This window comes from Salvelinus sp. IW2-2015, unplaced genomic scaffold (assembly GCF_002910315.2).
Source record: "Salvelinus sp. IW2-2015 unplaced genomic scaffold, ASM291031v2 Un_scaffold2068, whole genome shotgun sequence".
Lineage (NCBI taxonomy): Eukaryota > Metazoa > Chordata > Actinopteri > Salmoniformes > Salmonidae > Salvelinus > Salvelinus sp. IW2-2015.
This window is the reverse complement of record NW_019943410.1, coordinates 87,303-107,496: the sequence shown is the minus strand read 5'-3', so window position 1 is coordinate 107,496 and position 20,194 is coordinate 87,303. Positions and strand designations below refer to the sequence as shown.

The window sequence follows — 20,194 nt, the reverse complement described above, 5'->3', positions numbered from 1 at the left end:
TGTGTGTGTGTGTGGTGTGTTGGTGTCGTGTGTGGTGTGTGTGTGTGCTGTGTGTGTGTGTGTGGTGTGTGTGTGTGTGTGTGCACTACATCCACCAGCTGTAAACTGAAGGGCACCCCCAACACTCTTCAAACCGCTCCATCTCAAAATCCACGCCCCGATGGTGGCCTTATAGTTCTTATCAAACGAGTCCTTACAGAACCTGTGGAGAGAGGAGGGGGGGGGGTGGATAATAACATAATCCAATGTCGTATTACAGTCCCGTCTGTTGGGGACTCAACGTCTGTCCTCGCAGCACCTGAGTATATATATATAGACAGTATCAGGACGGTAACAGGACGACACAAGGTAACAGGACAGTAACAGGACGTAACGACACGTAACAGGACAGTAACAGGACAGTACACACAAAGGTCAAACAGGCACAGATAACACAACCGGTAACAGAACAACAGGACAGTAACACAACGGTAACAGAACAGTAACAGGCAGTTAACCACAACGGTAACAACAGAACAGTAACAGGACAGTAACACAACGTAACAACAGCTAACAGCGACCAGTAAAACAACCGCTAACAGAACACGAACAAGGACAGTAACACAACTGAACATAACCAGAAGCCTAACAGACGTCGACAACACACACCGACATGACAGCTAACAGGCAACAGTAACAGAACCAGTAACAACACGAGTAACTACAACGACCAACGACAAAAAATAACCACCAAACGGTAACAGGACAGTAACACAACTGCAACCACTGTAAACAGGACACAGTAACAGTACAGTAACCACAACACGGTAACAGAACAGTAACAGAGCATAACACAACGGAAGCCGAGTACGACAGTAACAGGACAGTAACAGGACGTACAGATAACATGACAGGCAACAAAACGTTACACAGAACAGCAATAGGACAGTATAAACACAAACCAGTCAACAGCGACTCAGGCTTCAACAGGACAAGTAAACATATGACCCGTAACTGACATGCAAACCACAGCCTTAAACATTCGCACAAGTACCAGGACAGCTAACACGACCGGCGCTACGGTAACAGCACCAGTCAACAGAGACATAACACGAGCAATAGCAGGTAACCACGGACAGTAAAACAACACCACAACCTCAATGGGTCAAAAAGACCGACGATTAACATGACAAGCACACACCAAACTAGACTCACAACTTATCTTAACACAGGACCAGTAACAGGACAGTAACACCACAACTCAGTACAACAGAAAGACCACGTACACCAGGACAGTAACACGACAGGTAACCCAGGACCGAGCATACGACACAACAGTAACAAGAACCTAGTGGACAGTAAACGGCCCCAGCCTAACACCACAACCAGCATCGGTAAACCAGCGACGTGACAGCGACAGTAACACCAATCGGCGTGAACAGGCACTGAATGTACAAACACGACCGTAACATGACAGCCAACTAAACACTTAACAGAACAGCTAACAGGACACAGTAACAGCAACGTAACGACCAGAACCCGAGTACACAACTAGCCCACCAGGGTAACTAGGACGGTAACACAGCACACGTACCAGCACAACACGGGATAAACGCACAGTCAACCAGGCCACAGTTAAACGATGGCAACAGCACCAATACATTAACCGACGAATAACAGACAGTAACCACGACGTCGGTACAGGACAGTACACAACAGTAACAGCGAACCTCATTGACAGTAACAGGACACGATAACCACGACGCGACAGGAACCAGCTAACAGGACCGCTAACACAAACGGTAACAGGACCAGTAAATACAGCAACAAAACATTAACAGAACCAGCTAACAGGCCCAGTACACGAACAACACGCGTACAGACAGGAACACAGGACAGAACACGACAGTAACATGCAGAACAACACACGCCCCTCCCTCTATAGTTCACCAACACTAAACAACAGCTCACGAACGTTAATGACGATAAAGGTAACCGTAACGGGTCAACATCGCGGCGTAACAGCTGAATGAGATTCTATGTAGCGCACCCTCAAGCATACGCAAACATATATCTCGAAAATATCTGCTAAATTAGACCTAAAAAATAATTAGACCACCACTACATAATCTTGGTGAGTCTCGATCATACCTTCAATCCTGGCCAAACAACAAGAACGAATACGCTAACAAACCTAGAGACATTTATCGACATTACGAAATGCAGGACCACAATCCAAACATGACGGAGATGTCCAAGACAGCGGGGAAAAACCAATTACCCCAAAACGCACACAACAACTACTTCTTCTACAGCACTGACTGATTTATTATACTTCTCACACACCGGAATGGTAAAGTGCGAAAACCGATCTGGTTAAACAATCCAATTAAATACAAACTGGGTTATTGACTTGAATTAGTTAGTAAGGGCATATTAAAAAGAGTTGACAGCAAGCCTTACGAGATGAGTGGAATGAAAAAGCTGCGACATTGGGAGAGCGAAACACACAAGCACTACAAAGGACAGCCAATAAGATTGAAACCCGAAATGCAATGAATTAAAAAGGAAGAACACCGTTCTGAAGTGTGTGTGTCACCTCTGGAAGCTGAGCGATGATGCGGTCTCTCCTCACAGGTGGCAACATGTTCGTCAAGTGGAAGTTACGGGGTGGTATGGATATACATAGACGCACACACAATCAAACAATCACACACACAAGAGACCCAGTCGCACACGCTCAAACAATCATAGGCAGACAATCACACTCAGACAGGACAAATACACAGAAACACTATCTCTCTCTCTCACATACAGATGTAGAGTAGAGTGAATAGGGGTTTATCCCTGGAACGGTTTAAACGTGAAAACAGCTGAAAGAGGAATAACTGAACATTAGTGTAACCTGACGTGTAGCCTAATCTATAGTCTGACACCAACAGAAAAAGTGTCCCCTGAATCTCCTAGCTGACGCCTCAATGCAAAAGACCACTGGCAGCTGTCTGCACATCAGAGTAAACTAACAAACTGCCTGCATGGCGCATATCGGCCCTCTGATTTGCTTTGTCGGGTGGAAAAGTATACAGTGTCACCGTGGCAACTCAGCCTTGTCCATTCACCTGGCAACTATAGCAACCAAATACAAACCCTGCTAAGGGGAAGGAAGTAGAGACTCTTACATGTCATTATTTGTCTCCCTGACTTTACGATCACATGCAGCCAGATCAAAGGACTGAACACGTTGCCATTCTAGGCTTTTACACATTATATTATTAAGTTTACTCATCTAAGATCATGAAGGAGCGATGAAAAGGAAAGCTTATGCAGTAAAACATGGTATCGTAATCTCCTAAAACATGATTACAGACCATCTATAGCACAGCTAAAAACCAAGCAACATGTAGAATTGGTGAAAATAAACTAAACTCWAATTATAGTGTTGTCATGAAGATGGACTATCGCTTCATCAAGGCTTCATTGGCATGATAGAAAATCATATAATTATAAAGAATAATATTTTACCTTGCAAGTGCACTGAAAGTGCGAAAAGTAAACTCCAATTCGTCAATAGGTTGCGGTAGAACACTATATATTCTACTAAACTCACATTATGTATTTTTCACTAACAGAAAGTCCCCTAGGGCTGCCTACATCCACCCGAAGACAGCTAGCGAGCAGCAGACCAGAGCTGCGAACTCAGCAGTGGAAACAGATGACTCAAATTATGGACCTCCGTTTTAGCTCAACCCTCTCCAGAAGGCTCCCAATGAGTGGGTTAGCTCTAGTCCAGGGCGTAGTGCCCGTTCTTACATYATTAAGGAACACGTACTACGCCCTGGACCAGAGCTAGGCGCGGGTGAGCTGTCCTGAAGTACGCGCTAGCCTTGTGTGAAACATTTTAAGTATGCACATTTTGAACTTCATATACAACAATCAAATCCCCTTAATAGCCTATATCAACGACAAATAAAAGTACAATATTTCCATTAAAAAATTTTTTTTTTAATGATTGATGATTTCATTTTACCCACATACAAGTAAAAGACATTGACATACTATTTGGGACAGCTGATATGATGAAGGTTTAACCAATGCTTATCTCTGCTTCACTCTAAAGTAGTTGGAATAAAATGTTTATATTCATTATTCTCACGCTTGACACGACTTTTGGTAAAGTGTGCAGTGATTGGTTGGGAAGGGAACACACACATTGGATGACGTCCTACCAGCGTTGTGCCTTACGTAAACTTCAGCCGACTGCATTTGTGGTGTACGTCACCGGTGCACTATAAATACCTGACTGGCGACGGTTATTCTCTCTCTCTCTCGCCTCCGCCTCACCGATGAGTCCTGTGGTTGACTTGCTGAAGCAGAACGTCCTCTGCATTATGGAAGTTGATATGACAGAAATGCTTTTTAGTATCAATTTATTGGTATAGTGCTGCCACTTGAGTCTTGCCTTGCTCCTGCCCTAGTTATTAGTTAAGTAGTTAACAGTAGCTACCTTGGAGCATGGGGACTTGCAGAACCATGCACGTGGGGACCTCTCAACGTTTTGAAACCATACCGGGGTAAGTCTATATGCAAGGATATTAATTAGTTAGCTTGCTGCTAATGCATTTGAGGTAACAAGTGGTTTATTTTGTTAGTTTATGGATGTGATGATACCGATATAGGAAGTGCCGTCCGATGCGAAACTGACGAAGATTCCTAAACGGTTAGCTAGCTTGCTAGRTAGCCATCTGATCCACGAGCACGGAAAACCAGCCAGTTACCACCATCTGACGCAGTGCCCTCATTTTGCTAACACAATTTAAAATGCTTGTCCAAATGCATTAACACATTTTACATTTTGTTCTAGTTGTCTACCTGGCCTATGTGGACTGAACTGAAGCCGGACACGCCAATGTCTGCGCACATGGCAGGTAAATTCAACTGGAATTTTACCCGCTAGCTAGGCCCGACTATTGTCTGGTTGGCTATTCCATGGCACACCTAAGATTTGTTTATAATTTCAACTAACTGTTATCTAGTATTATCAATTCATTGGATAGTCACTAMCTATGGCCACAGCGCTTTCAGTGACGAAAGCTTGATTAGAGGAGTTTGCTGAAAAAAATGAATTCATTATTTAGCTTACTTCTGAGCAGCCAAGTTATCTCCTGAATAAAGTTTAGGTTATTGCTTTTATAGATTATCATAACCCCTATGATTGTTTTAAACAGACGCTGCCCGAATGACTCGATTGCAAGGAGACTTAACCTGGAAAGGTAAGACTACGACACCCACTCCATCCTTTGAGGCACTGACTATAACTGTCTGATTGTGATGAATCCTAAACTGAAAATAGCTGGAATTACCGTCAGATTGTACAGTGGTGATATTCGGTTTTCTGAACATGACAGGCAGTGACTTTAATTTTCATACTCTAGTCAATTTCCTGTTCCTTAAGAACTGCGGTTGATTGTGTTCCTATTCTAATATTTACTTATGGTGGGTTTAAATAGGTGTGCAACAGAACCAAAGATGGTGTGGCGGCATCTGAAAAGGTACATTACATTAACACACCCCAATGGTCCCCTTCTCTGTGGCAGTCTGGTTGTGATGAATCCTAAGCAAAGAAATAGCTGGAATTACTGTCAATAGTACAGTGGTGGTATTATACAATCTTCAACCATGCTGGTGTGATTTGGTGAAGAAGTTAGTTAGTAACAAGTGGCTTATTTGGACAGTTTGTGGATGTGATGATACCGATATAGGAAGTGCCGTCCGATGCGAAACTGACGAAGATTCCTAAACGGTTAGCTTGCTAGCCATCTGATCCATAAACAATGAAAGCCACCTCAATAGATGCATTTCTCTCTAAGTTGGCTAACACTGTTGAAATGCTTGTCCAGTCAATGCTTTGATGAAATTGTATGTTTTGTTCTAGATTTGGGAGGCTACTCCCTCATGGCCACTGGCTGAAGCATACACATGAAGCCATACACACACGGCAAGTAAGTTAAACCAATTTTTTGAAGTTAGGCCTGACTAGTAATGTATTCAATAGCAAATTGAGTACGAGTTTAATTTGAAAAACTTTATCTAYTTCTCTGTTCAAATCTTCGTTCAGAGGCACCGTAGCCACAGCTCTGTCAGTGATGAAGCTTGAATAGGAAGAGTTTGATGCGACAACTGATGACTTTATTTCAACTACTGAGTCACAAAGCTGCTTAGATCATCATGCACAGATGGTTACTGCTTATATAGATTCTCATAACCCCTATGATTGTTTTTAAACAGGAGACTCCACCCAAATGATTTAATGATGGAGACAACACCTCAAAAGGTAAGACTACCACACCCACTCCATCCTTTGAGACACTAACTATAGATAACTGTCTAGTTGTGATGAATCCTAAACTGAAAATAGCTGGAATTACCGTCAGATTGTACAGTGGTGATATTCGGTTTTCTGAACACGACAGGCTGTGATTTTCTAGTTTGGCTGTAGTTTTCTAAGAACTGCTAATGGAGGAGTTTATTTTACTCATTTTCATCACCCCTATGTTATTTAACAGGGGTGACGCTGCCCCAATGAGTTGATGGCATGGAGACTCCATCTGCCAGGTCAGGCTAACACACCCATTTAAGTCTACACCTCAACTGTCCATTCTCTGGTACTGTCTAATCTTGTTGTGATGAAATCCTAAAACTAGAAAATAAGCTGGAATTACCGTCAGATTGTACAGTGGTGATATTTCGGTTCTGATCTTCTCTGAAACGATGACAGGCGAGTGACCCAATTCCTATTGTATTTAAATTTAACTGTAATGAACTCCATTTGATGTGTTTCCACTTTTTCTAATGTTGCTTTATGCTGGTTTTGAAACAGGTGTGGAACTGAATCAAGGATGTGGATGGAGTGGAGACAATCTTTAAAGGTAAATGACCACCCCATCTACACTTACCTTGGCCCCATTCTCGGTTTTAGCTTGCTGGTTGTGAATGATCCTAAACGAGAAGGAGATCTGGAAAATTACCCGTCAGTTGTACAGTGGTGATATTCGGTTTTTCTGAACACGACAGGCTGTGATTTTCTATTCTGTAGTTTTCTAAAACTCAATGAGGAGTTTAGTTTACTCATTTTCTAACCCCTATGTTTTTAACAGGTGTGACGCTGCCCCAATGAGTTGGATGGCATGGAGACTCCATCTGCCAAGGTCAGGCTAACACCCATTATAGTCACACCTCATCTGTCCCATTCTCTGGGTAAGCTGCTTCATCTTTGTGTGATGAATCCTAAACTGAAAATAGCTGGAATTACCGTCAGATTGTACAGTGGTGATATTTCGGTTTTCTGAACATGACAGGCGTGACTTTACATTCTACTTTAGTTTTGTCCTTAACAAGACTGATTGGGACCCTAGTTTGTATTCATTTTCAAATCTTGACTCTTTTGATTGGTTTGAACAAGGTAGTGGAACTGACCTATACGCTGTTGAAAGGTACATAAGCACTCACCACTCAGGCTTACACCCCCACCGGTCACCTTCTGTTTTTCTCTGTCTAGTTGTGATGAATCCTAAACTGAAAATAGCTGGAATTACCGTCAGATTGTACAGTGGTGATATTCGGTTTTCTGAACATGACTGATTATGAGTTTTCATTTGCTTATGATTGTACATTTTCACTCAAACGGTTTTACTTTTCATGTAGGCTKCCTTCGCATAACATCCCTGCAGTCTCAGAAGTGGACATGTAGACTGGGGTAAGGCTGTTCACCCTGTCAACAAGCTGCATTGTGGTCAGCTGGAGAAAGGAGTAATTGRGTATTTATTCTATGATGAACACTAAACTGAAATAGCTGGAATTACCGGCAGATTGTGTAGTGGTGACATTCGGTTTTCTGAGACATTAGTACACGCTTTACCATTTGATAATTTCCTGTTTCATTCAGTTAATGGCAGTCCATTTTATTTCAGGTGTTCCTCGTCGGCTGTTTGATGCCCCTTGATTTCAGCACCCACCTACCTTTCAGGTGCACATTCACCCATCGCAATTTATAAGACACTTTTCTGTCTTTTAGTTTTGTTCAGTGGTGACATTTACTTCTGAACATAAGTTGTGTAAATGTTATACTGTGAAACTTACCCTATTAAAGAAGTATAACTGTATATGCCTTCAGCGTGTTCACGCCCTTTGACTCTATTCCACATTTTGMTACAGCATGAATTAYGTTGAAGTTGTCACTGGCCTACACACAATACCCRGTGTCGGATGAATATTTKAAAATATATATATTTTAAATGTGAACTTTATGTATTAACCCTTTTGTTATGGAAGCCTATAAAGTTACAAGTAAAATTTGCCTAGTAATTCAGATTTAGCATGGACTTGCTGTGTGCCATYGCGTTTAAAAAAATGTTTTTGCATGACTACCTTATCTCTACCCCACGCAATTATCTGTAAGGTCACTAAGTCAGGCGAGAAATTCAAACAGACATGGAGGTTTTCTAAGGCCACCTAATGGTGGAGGGGGTAAAATTGCTGTTAAATATCCCGTTAAGGYTGGTTAATTTTTGCTTTGGATGGTGACTCAAACTCATTCACTACAAAGACACAGGTGTCTTAACACAGTTGCTGCAGCAGAAGGAAACCACTMGGTTTTCAGAAGCAAATGTTGATTTAATGACAGACGATCAGCGTTGTGGTGAAGCCTGTTGGCTARGAGCTTGAAATAAACTTAATCATGTCACAAATTTACTTGTCTGTTGATCAATGAAGGGTAGATGGGGATTTAGTCTGTGGCAAGTTAATATTTTTTTTAGTCAGACCAGCTGCAACACGAGCAAGGAATGGGGTCGAGGCAACAAGGTTTGAGAAGATCTCGGGGGCCAGATGCCCGGAGGCCCACCACAGGGACTCGAATCACTTTTTGTCACGTGCTGAATAGTGAACATTACCATGAAATGCTTACTTGCAATCCCTTTACCAGCAATGCAGGTAAAGTGACAATGCGTGAATAAACGGTGCTGGGAAGCAGCGTTAAAGGGATCGATGCAAATAGTCCAGGTAGCCATTTGTTTAGCATTCTTGGGGGATGTAGCCATTTGAACCTGGACTTCGTGTGCTGGTGTATTKGCGGAACAGTATGACTTGGGTGGCTGGTGTCGGGCTTTTTTTTTTTTTTTTAGGGCATTCGAAACCTCGTATAGAGGTCATATTTTCCAAATGGAGGCCGAGGGAGAGTTTTCTACCCATCTGTATGGAGTGAAGTTTTTTRCCCCCGCTTATTGCACGTGTGACATACAGTTAGCAATAGCAATTGGGTAACGCATTTCAGTTTGCCTGCATTAAGGTCCCCGGKCCCTGGGCGCCCCTTCTGGATGAGCCGTTTAACTTATGACCGTATACAACTCGTTGACTGCAGTCTTAGAGCCAGCATCGGTTTGTGGTATGTAGGCAGCTACAAAAAATATATTTAACTCTTGGTAGGTAGTGTGGTGTCAATGTATCTGCCGGAAAAGTGATAGATGCAAAAAGTAATATTTAAATGCATGTGTAGAACCAATATTTATTGACGCACTTAACATGTACAGTGCCTTCAGAATATTCAAACACCTTGACATTCCACATTTGGTTGCTACTGCTGGTTTTCGCGTTGTCATTTATGGGGTAATGTGTGTGGATTGCTGAGGGGGAAAATATATTTAATCATTTTTTGAATAAGGCTGTAACGTAGCAAAATGTGGAAAAAGTCAAGGGGTCTGAATACTTTCCGTAGACACTATCCCTTTTGTTAAATCTATGTTCTGCCAGTGTCTGCTAAATTGAGTTAATTCGAATGTTAGACTCAATATTGGTGTCAGACTGCTGAAGAAACAAGGACCGCCAAGGGCAGTGTTGTCGTTTTTATCGTGTGAAAATTGGACTTCCTGGTGTTTTTAGAACACTGTTGTGAGATTAGGATGTCTGAGAAATTTGTAGCCGAAATACTGCTGAGATATGTATCCAATGACGATGATTAGAAGTATGATGCATGATCTGTTTAATACATCATTGATGTAATGTCTCTTCAGGGTCACTGACTGTCGGGCAGGTTTATTATGGGGTTATGGTATCTAATCACATGTTCTGTGCACTTGGATGATTTGTATGTATAGTCTATAAAATCCCAAAGGAACTAGGCACGGAAGGATGAAACGACGAACAGATGAGGAAGAGTATATATGCCCGCTTTACGTCTTGAGGGAGAGGATTATTACGATACTTGTAGAAGTGTCGTTTTGGTCTCCCTGTGCACAGTTTGTAATAAAAGTCGTAGAAACGGGTCGCWTTGTCTTTTGCATCCAGCAGTTCTCCCCATTGACCAGTTTTAAATTCGGAACAATATCAGGTGAGCAATTACTTKTTTCCTTTCCGGCAACACGGGAGTGATGTCACAAAACAGGATCTCATAGTTGGCGAGAACCTTCCTAAGTATCAATGTGTGAAGWTTTTGCAATGGGTATGGTGACTACACGTCCATAAAGCTACACTTTAAAATGTGTTGAACTAGAATAATATTGGTGATTTTAAAGGTTTGCTGGTCATGCTTTGTGATACACCCAATATTTGTATTATGGTTGATTATGAAGTTACACTATTCGAATGCAATTCGTAAATACATCCAAATTAAATTTAATCTGAATTGGACTGTAAAAATACATTTTAATCTGAAGACTACAATAGCTACATTTTTTAAAGGGGCATGCATCAGGGCCTGTATTCACAGCCCATCTCAGGGGTATTAATCTAGACCAGGGGTCTTTAACATTTTCTAGCATGAGAGCTACTTCAACGTGTTGTGAGCTAGATTTCAAATAGGCACATTCTTCTCTGCTTCCCTGGGTCCTTAAGTGTACAAGACAGTAGTGCACTGTTTTCTGTCATTATACCTGCTAAAATAACGGTTAAAAAACAACTTTAAGGGGGGTACTATAACATCTGTGATTCTTTTCCCCAAAATTATGTTTTTATATTTGCCAAATAGTTTTCTCAGTTATATTTTTCCTGGTATTAGAGTTGTTTTTCACTGTAAACATTACAATTGTTAATAGAGAAACAACGAAATGTGATGTTTTGAGTCCATGTCAATGCTTAAATCACATCGGAAGACCATTTTTTTTTTAGGCCTGGAAGAAAACGAAACACATTTAGATTTCACTGTCCTTTAATTGGTCATCTAGTCCTTTAATTGGTCATCTAGTCCTTTGATTGCACATCTAGTAGGTGAGGAATTTGCCATCTAATGTGCAGGTCTAGTGATGGTTCTGTACTGCTGTTGCTCATTTCCTGGCAAAGTTTGCAAATAACAAATAATAGYTCCAGATGATAAACTTACTCATRATATACTTCRGCCAGGTAAGACAACTTTGCAGTTAACATTTAATTGACAAGGTTTTGGGAAAGTATTTATTTCAACCCACAAGACGGTTATCACATCAACTGGCTACACATGGAGTGATGGACAAAGACTAGCACCACACAAACAGACACAGGCAATATTGCTTGAAWTTACTTGGCATACATTGTGTTAGGTTTGGCTTTCTAAGCCTATAGTGGCTAACCAGGGGTGGGATAATGRCATTTTTTTGTTGATTAGATAGCTGGTAGGTGGGAGCTTGCTGTGTCTGATACTTGTGAGAATTGCAAGTARTTTCCGAATTGTTTGGTGAGCTACTCATAGGTGGGCTGTGAGCTACTGTACTGGTAACTCGCGATGACCTGTTGGACGGTGGCAGTCGGTGCCGTTTAAGATGACGGAGGACTATTTTGTTTTTATGAGCATGGCGTTATTTCTACTACAGCATATTGGATGACTGTCATTCATATTCCATTTACCCAGCTCAATGTAACATCGATAGGTTTAGGCTACTACTACAATTTTTCCTATACTCATCACAAGGTTACTCCAACCTAGCCTATGAATGAAAGTTTACAACATTTACAACAGGTCCAGAGAAATTTGAGTAATCAAGGTGACAGACATTGACACATTCAATACCGCCWTGCACACTCTTGTCTGCATCTAGCTGATATAGGGTGRAATCWWTAGTRCAACAGTTGCAAACAWMAGTTTCTATTGGACAAATTCAGGTATTTTTATCTCCGTTTCGCTCCGTTTGCTATCGTTTAATAAACGTTTTTCAACAGAATCGGCAGAATGAARACACCCCTGATCACCACAAACACATTTTACTTTAATWTTCARAGCAGCCACATACAAACACCATGATCATTTGCATGTTGTARAATTCCTTCTCGCATCTACGCGCTCTCCTCCTCTCACCTTTTCCCTTCYCTTGTTGACTTCAGTGCACAATACAACAGTTGTCTGTGACCAGGTGAAAAAAAACTTTCCAAACCATAAACGCTAACCGCTACACACAGCCCACATCGTTGTCACCTAACATCATAGTCAACATAGCTAGCTACTAGAACTAATGCGTTAATAAACCTTGTACAATCATGGAGTACAGTAAGCAGTTTAGCAGTTACACCGGCGGGCCCAGGTGGCAATAAATMAATAAAACCCAAAGCTTACCTTGACTTGGAAGAGTTCCAGTGTTGTGTTGGATAGCCATAGCCAGCTAGCTAACATAGCATCCCTCTGTTTGAGCCGGGTGTTCGAGTAGGCTAAACTAGCTAGCTGCATTGGCATGAAAGGGGGAAAAAATACAAGGAAATATCGATAGCTCTCACTCTCCTCTCGATTATCCTTCATTTTTTAAGAAAATGATTATTAAAAATTGTTCAACTATTGTCTTTCTCTCTCTTTGAGTCAACTACCTACCACATTTTCTGCAGTGCTAGCTAGCTGTAGTTTGTGCTTTCTAGATTCATTTTCTGATCCTTTGATTGGGTCGACTACATGTCAGCTCATACTGCAATAGCTCTGATAGGTTGGAGGACGTCCTCCGGAAGTTGTCATAATTACTGTGTAAGTCTATAGAAATGGGTGAGAACCATGATCCTCCTAGCTTTTGTAGTGAAGTCAATGTACCCAAAGGAGGACGGAAACTAGCTATCCTCCGGTACACCATGGTGCTACCCCAGAGAGTYCTGTTGGGCGTACTGTAGACCTTCATTGTAAAACAGTGTGCTTTAATCAATTATTTGGTGACGTGAACATATTGAGAATCTAAAAAGTACACCAGTGCCCCCGCACATTGATTCTGTACCGGTAGCCCCGTTATTGTTATTTTACTGCTGCTCTGTAATTATTTGTTATTTTTATCTCTTAATTTTTTGGGTATTTTCATAAACTGCATTGTTGGTTAAGGGCTTGTAAGTAAGGTTGTATTCGGCGCATGTCACAAAAAATGAGATTTTTTTTATTAGAAAATTATATATTTTTTATTGTTTCACAATTTTTTGACTCAGGCGCCTCTGTCCATTGTAATCTTGTTTATAATCAGAAATTCAATTGAGATCCTAGATCATCACTCCAACTGAGATGCTTCATACAAAAGGACCCAGATCTCAAATTACCCAACCATGGGACCTACCCTCATTGTGTAGCATTTCCCTGGGTGAAGCATAGAGGGCGCTACATTCCAGGAAGTGAGTGGCTTGTCTCGACTGAAGTACATCACCTTCGGTTRGGCCCAGTTGACTGAAAGTCGAGACTGCTAAATCAATTTATGGTTGCACAAGTCAGACGGCACATTCAAACTATTATCTCCGTCATGTTTTGATGCTTTGTGTATGTAAACCAATAAATAAAGGCCCTTTTGATCCCTTCTAGGTATTAGACGACATTACATGATTATCAATCATGTTGTTCAATAGATGTTCATAGATGACCAGCAGGGTCAAATAATTGAGAAATGTTGTGACTAAACTAAACAAAAAAAATAAGTGTCAGWGGAAGGCCCCAAAACTTGTCAAAGACTCCAGTCACCCAAGTCATAGACTGTTCTCTCTGCTACCGCATGGCAAGCGGTACCGAAGCGCCAAGTCTAGGACCAAAAGGCTCCTCAACAGCTTCTAATCCAAAYCCATAAAACTGCTGAACAATTAATCAAATGGCCATCCGGACTATTTACATTGACCCTGTCACGGTGCTGACTTTTGCCCGTCGCCTGCAGCAAAAGCCTCTATCCCGTCCTCTGGCTAGGCAGAGTACTTTAGGATTTGAGTTACTTCGGTGTAACGAGGGCCTAGCCGTGCAGCTCTACCAACCCTTCTATTTATTCTTAGTGGCCCTTCGCGTGAGTTGGGTTTTTTCCTTCATTCACGTTGTCACTCCCTTATTTCCCCGGTCTAGTGTGGGGCCTTGGATAGATGAGTACTTTATTACTTTATGTTTATAGATTCATCCTATACTCCCTTAACTCGTCTCTTCCTCTCTTGTATACCAATACCTAATAACTAAACTTCTGTTAGTTATTATGCTCGTCAGCTAGTAGTCACTTGGAAACTAGTATTGTTATATGTTTGACTTTTCCAAAGATATATTATTGTCCACACAATGAATTATTCTTTAGTGCTATCACTTTAACRTATAGCCAAGGTCACTTTCCYTTTAGCGAGAGTGTCAAAGGCGTTTTCTCTCCGGATAGCTATCCTGGCCTAGTTGTCAAAGTTTCCAGCTTTTATTCAGTCACTCTGTTTTTTGTCTTACACATGATATTACAGTTAAATGGTTATACAGTWCTAATACATCAATAATGCTCAATCAATCCTAAATGCGTTATGCTATGCCAGATAATATTGCAAATCCTTAAATGCGTTAACACTTCTAACAATATTTACTAAATAGTAAAATAGTTCAATTACCTTAAATGCTCAGCCCCTTGGTCACTTTCCTGTAATTGGTATTCTCACAGCAATAATGCTAGATTCCGAATTCCAATATTTTAATACTATTCACTTCCAACCCTGTGTATAGACTCAATATATTGGCACTGTATGTGCGTTTTCCTTGTATTGCAATCACTTCTGTACCTGATGTCTCACTGTGTGGTCGCCGCTTTGTCTGTGATCAAGGTGTCTAGACCCCTGTGTTTCAGTGACGCAGTCTTGGTCACAACGTTCAACCAGGCAGATAGTGACCCAATAAAGTACTTAGGCAAAATTATCCGATTCTCAAATATTGTACTAGTCCAACAAAGTGTATAGTTTAATAGTAAATGTACCTATGATGATTCTCATATGAAGTCTGTCTCATATGTCAGTGAGTAATCATAGTTCTCTCATGATCTCTGTTCTCTTTATATACCTTTTTTTACAGGGGGTTTCCAAGGTGCTGGGCCTCTGTCTAAACCTTAGACTATTTCGCTCAATTTTAGACCTCAGTTAGTGCTCCACAGCTATAACTCAAGCTTCCTGTTCCAATCTAGGTCATGCAACACTGCTGCCCACATTGCTGCTTCTGTGTTGCTGCTGGCTGATTCTACTTGATGATACCAGCTGTGTTTCTTCCACTGGAAGTGGTGTGTCCAGAGTCAGCAGTGAGACGTCTATGATGGGTACTCTTCTGCTTCCCCTGTTGTCCAGTTTCTGCAGTGTAGTCCATGGTTCCAAGAGGTCCATGGATGCCCTGTGTTGTGTCCTCACTTCTTGATGGAGTGGCAGATCCTTTTTGGCTTTGTCACAACCCCTTTTGTTTAACACTGCTGCTACTCGCTGTTTATATACTATGCGTAGTCACTTTACAATGACCTCGACTAACCTGTACCCCGCACATTGACCGTACGGTACCCCCGCATATAGCCTCGTTATTGTTATGCAATTTTTTTTATTTTTATCACTTCAGTTTATTAGTAATATTTTCTTAACTCTTATTCTTGAACTGCATTGTTGGTCAAGGGCTTGAATGTAAGCATTACTTTAGGTAAGATTTGGCGCATGTGACAAATACAATTTGATGTGATTTAAATATCTAATAATGGAAGAGAAGGATTGCGTTTGAATTGGACAATTTGTGTGGAAAAAAGGTCGTTGTCCATCAATAATGATACAGTGCATTCGTAAAGTATCAGACCCCTTGACTTTTTCCACATTTTGTTACGTTACAGCCTTATTCTAAAATAGATTAAATATTTTTTTCCCTCATCAATTCACACACCATACCCCTAAAACTTAAAACTAAAAACCTTTTGCTTTGTCATTAGGGTTATTGTGTATAGATAGAATAAGGCTTAACGTAACAAAATTTGGAAAAAGTCAAATGGGTCTGAATACTTTCCAAATGCACTGTAAGCCACCAGGTATAGACAACCTAGTGGGAAACTTATGAGAATGGTAGACGAATGTATTGCCACCCCTATTTGCCATGTCTTTTAACCAAAACCTAAAGGAGCGTATGTCCACAGGTGGAAGAAAGCTCAAATAATTCCACTACCCAAAAAATAGTAAAGCACCCTTTGCTGGCTCTAACAGCTGCCCAATTATTTTTCTGCCTGTTCTTAGTAAACTGATGGAGAGAATTGTCTTTAACAAATATAATGATGTTAATTATTCACTCTCAGCATGCGTATAGGAAGGTGCTCAACTTCTACTGCATTGACTGATGCACGACTGATGATTGGCTAAAATAATATGAATAACAAGATGATAGCTGGAGCTGTAATTGTTAGATTTCAGTGCAGCCTTTGACGTTATTTTCATAATTTGTTATTGAAAAAAACTCACTTGTTATGGCTTTACATCACCTGACATCACATGATTGCAGAGTTACTTATCCAATAGAACTCAGAGTATTGTTCAATGGAAGCTTCTCTAACATCATATATGTACAGTGCGGTATCCTCAGGGCAGTTCCTCTTCTCTATTTTGACAAATTATTGCTATTTGTCTTACAAGAAGCTAAAATTACTGTATATTATATAGAAGAAAAAAAAAAGACTATAGGTGTGCTGATGATTGCACACTCTACACATCAGCACCTACAGCCATGTAGCTCACTGAGACTCTTAGCAAGAGTTTACAGTCAGTGTCAGAATGGGTCATTAACAATAAACTGGTTTTAAAACAATCTAAAACCAAAAGCATTGTATTTGGGTCAAAGCAGCCGTCTCCAACCTTTTCTAGCATGAGAGCTAGGCAGCATCAAATTACGCAAAATGCATCATACAGGATGATTTATGTTTTTGAAAGTTACATAACTTGAAAACTTGATTGCTGACAAGCAAAACATTTGGGACTACGTCAATAAAGGACTAATGAAGCAAATACAAAAAGATAGTTTTTGGGTGAAGTTGTCCTTTAAGTAAAAGTACTACTACTACTAAAGTAGTTTTGTGGGTATCTGTACTTCACTTTATTATTTATATTTTTGACAACTTATTTTTTACTCCACTACATTCCTAAAGAAAATATGTACTTTTTTACACCCATACATTTCCCCTGACACTAAAAAGTACTCGTTACATTTCAAAATGCTCAGGCAGGACGGAATTATGGTCCAATTCACGCACCTATCAATAATACTGCGTTGTCATTCCTACTGCCTCTGATCTGGCAGACTCACCTAACACAAATACTGTGTTTGTAAATGATGTCTGAGTGTCCCCTAGCTGTCCGTAAAAAAAAAAAGTAATAATAATAATCATTGTGCAGTCTGTTTTGCTTAATATAAGGAATTTGATGTATAGCATTTACTTTGACTTTTGACTTTTTACTCAAGTATGACAATTGAGTACTTCTCCACCACCCCTCTGGTGTCTCCGAACCCTGGTGGTCAATAATGGTCAGTGAATAAGGAATCTGAAAGCCGGGCTGGTTGTAGAGCTCGTATGATGTACGATTGAAGTCTGCTCTCAGCCTGTGACCTGTTGGTCACCTCATGGATGAGCCTTAAAGGTCATTTCTGTTGATTTTCTGATTTAAATGGATATATTAAGTTCTGAATCAAAAACAAAGTTCTGTAATTAAACAGTGAAATAAAGAATTTGATGAATTCATATTTTTAGGAAAATTGTGAGCGACTTGAAAAAAGTGCAAGAGTGCCAATATTTGTATTTTTGCCATCTATTTTTAACTGTGCTGTTTCACAAAAGGCTCTGAACCAATATAAATTTTACGGAGAGTATATTTTATATTAGTTGTTGTTGTCATGTTGTTTTTAGTCACACCCTTCAGCTTCACTCAACCCCTCCCATCTATCTCTTAACCCATCCAGTTTTGATTTCTATTTGCCATATATTTTTCAACTGTGATGTTTCACAAAAAGTTCTGAACCTTTCTTTCTCAAGATCCAATTTTTTTGCTAAAAGTATTATTATATTAGCGATCGATTGACTATGACTTTTCAAATCACCCAGCAGTGCTATTTGCAGAGTTAGCGCCAGGTAAATGTTGCAAWTCTTCAGKAAWTCCTGAACCTGCGACCAAAAACAAGCTATACTGTATATGGACAGTACCAACACAAATTATCTAATGATTCTGGTTCTTCGCAGCAAAATCTGCAGAGCTGGGATGGTTGTATCCACCATATATATATCATTATATTGGTTGCAAGATATTTGTATAATCATTTAAATAGAACAATTTTGAATCCGGGGTCGTTTTGTGTATTAGTTCGCTGGCAACAGCCCTCTTCAACTTCAGGATGGTGAGGAAAATCGGCTTTGCCCCTAAGACCCTCATTAACTTCTACAGATGCACCATTGAGAGTATCCTGTCGCGCTGTATCACCGCCTGGTACAGCCATTACACCGTCTGCAATTGCCGTACCACCCTCAGGGCTCTCCTGAGGGTGGTGCGCTCAGTCCAGCGCATCACCGCGAGCACACTTCCTGCCCTCCAGGATATCTACAGCARCTGGTGTCACAGGAAGGCCAAGAAGATCATCAAGGACCTCAGCCACCCGAACCACGGCCTGTTCACCCCACTATTATCTAGAAGGCGGAGACAGTAGGTGCATCAAAGCTGGGACRGAGAGACTGAAAAACAGCTTCTATCTCCAGGCCAACAGACTGTTAAATAGTCACCACTACAAGGTCTCCGCCCAGTACCCTGCACTGAACTTAATCACTGTTACAAGCTGGCTACCACCCAATACTCTACCTTGCACCTTACACCTTAGAGACTGCTGGTCACTACGCACTTCATATATATATACTGTATTCTAGTCATGGCTCATCCTATATAACTACGGCTGTACACACATTTCCTATTCATATACTGTCCACACTGTCTATACACACACCATTARATACATWTACACTGTGGACAAAACATTAGGAACACCTTCCTAATATTGAGTTGCACCACTTTTTGCCCTCAGAACAGCCTCAAATCCATGACATAGACTGACCAGGTGAATTCAGGTGAAAGCTATGGTCCCTTATTGATGTCACTTGTTAAATCTACTTCAATCAGTGTAGATGAAGGGGAGGAGACGGGTTAAAGAAGGATTTATACGCCTTGAGACATGGATTGTGTATGTGTGCCATTCAGAGGGGGAAAGGAGGGGGTATGAATGAGGCAATTGGGCAAGACAAAATATTTAAGTGTCTTTGACAGGGATATGGTAYTAGGTGCCAGGCGCACCGGTTTGTGTCAGAACTGCAACACTGCTGGGTTTTTCACGCTCAACAGTTTCCCCAAAGCGTTGCAGTTCTTGACACAAACCGGTGCGCCTGGCACCTACTACCATACAGTATGCCTTTCAAAGACACTTCAATCTTTTGTCTTGCCCAATTGGCTCATTCATCCCCCCCCTCCTTTCCCCTGTAACTATTCCCCTGGTCATAGTGTTAATAAGAATGTCTCAGTCAAATAAGTGTTAAATAAAAAGTATCAAGCTGGCTGGGTTTTTCACTCTCACAGTTTCCCGTTTGTATCGAGAATGGTCCCCCACCCAAAGGACATCCAGCCAACTTGAGACAACTGGGGGAAGCATTGGTGTCAACATGGGACAGCATGTGGGATTTTCACCCTCAAGAGTTTCCCGTGTGTATCAAGATGGTCCATCATCCAAAGAACATCCAGCAAAATGGGTAATTGATGAAAGAGGACAAGAAGAAGCTGACACGAATTGTGCAGCAGAGCAACAGACAGGCTACGTTAGTGAACTGACAGTCCAGTAAAACATTGGTGTCAAAAGACCCATAAAAGAATGCACAACTCGTCGTATCTTGAAAACAAATGGGGTATGACAGCCGACGACCCTACGATCATCACTTCTTTCAGCAAAAAACAAGGGCACACCGGAACTAGTGGAGAGGAGAGTAGATTC

General features: G+C 41.0%; 1 protein-coding gene, 1 long non-coding RNA gene and 8 other non-coding genes across 11 annotated transcripts in view; 9 read left to right on the top strand and 1 right to left on the bottom strand.

Annotated features, from left to right (window-relative positions):
* Positions 1-2,677, bottom strand: part of LOC112072869 (ras-related protein Rab-34) — a gene marked incomplete at its 5' end in the record, with an annotated part of 10,172 nt that extends 7,495 nt beyond the window's left edge. Inside the window, one exon of the mRNA XM_070439953.1 lies at positions 2,579-2,677. Within this exon, the coding sequence (XP_070296054.1) occupies positions 2,579-2,677 (99 nt within the window). The remainder of the gene's footprint in view (positions 1-2,578) is intronic.
* Positions 2,678-4,287: 1,610 nt separating this feature from the next.
* Positions 4,288-8,723, top strand: LOC112072866 (uncharacterized). Of its 2 annotated transcripts, XR_002894405.2 has the most exons (9): positions 4,288-4,550; positions 4,841-4,904; positions 5,205-5,249; positions 5,487-5,528; positions 5,912-5,978; positions 6,265-6,310; positions 6,543-6,562; positions 7,155-7,732; positions 7,947-8,723. It is a non-coding gene; the product is annotated as an uncharacterized lncRNA (long non-coding RNA). The 2 variants fall into 2 exon arrangements; XR_002894404.2 differs by lacking the exon at positions 6,543-6,562 and having other exon boundaries at positions 7,134-7,732.
* LOC112072874 (small nucleolar RNA SNORD49) lies at positions 4,634-4,707 on the top strand. Its single transcript, XR_002894411.1, has one exon. It is a non-coding gene; the product is annotated as a small nucleolar RNA SNORD49 (small nucleolar RNA).
* On the top strand, positions 5,303-5,377 carry LOC112072872 (small nucleolar RNA SNORD65). Its single transcript, XR_002894409.1, has one exon. It is a non-coding gene; the product is annotated as a small nucleolar RNA SNORD65 (small nucleolar RNA).
* Positions 5,717-5,802, top strand: LOC112072870 (small nucleolar RNA SNORD49). Its single transcript, XR_002894407.1, has one exon. It is a non-coding gene; the product is annotated as a small nucleolar RNA SNORD49 (small nucleolar RNA).
* On the top strand, positions 6,368-6,442 carry LOC112072871 (small nucleolar RNA SNORD65). Its single transcript, XR_002894408.1, has one exon. It is a non-coding gene; the product is annotated as a small nucleolar RNA SNORD65 (small nucleolar RNA).
* Positions 6,658-6,745, top strand: LOC112072873 (small nucleolar RNA SNORD65). The gene has a single exon (XR_002894410.1). It is a non-coding gene; the product is annotated as a small nucleolar RNA SNORD65 (small nucleolar RNA).
* LOC112072876 (small nucleolar RNA SNORD65) lies at positions 7,252-7,327 on the top strand. Its single transcript, XR_002894413.1, has one exon. It is a non-coding gene; the product is annotated as a small nucleolar RNA SNORD65 (small nucleolar RNA).
* On the top strand, positions 7,535-7,609 carry LOC112072877 (small nucleolar RNA SNORD65). Its single transcript, XR_002894414.1, has one exon. It is a non-coding gene; the product is annotated as a small nucleolar RNA SNORD65 (small nucleolar RNA).
* On the top strand, positions 7,803-7,876 carry LOC112072875 (small nucleolar RNA SNORD65). The gene has a single exon (XR_002894412.1). It is a non-coding gene; the product is annotated as a small nucleolar RNA SNORD65 (small nucleolar RNA).
* Positions 8,724-20,194: the final 11,471 nt, after the last annotated feature.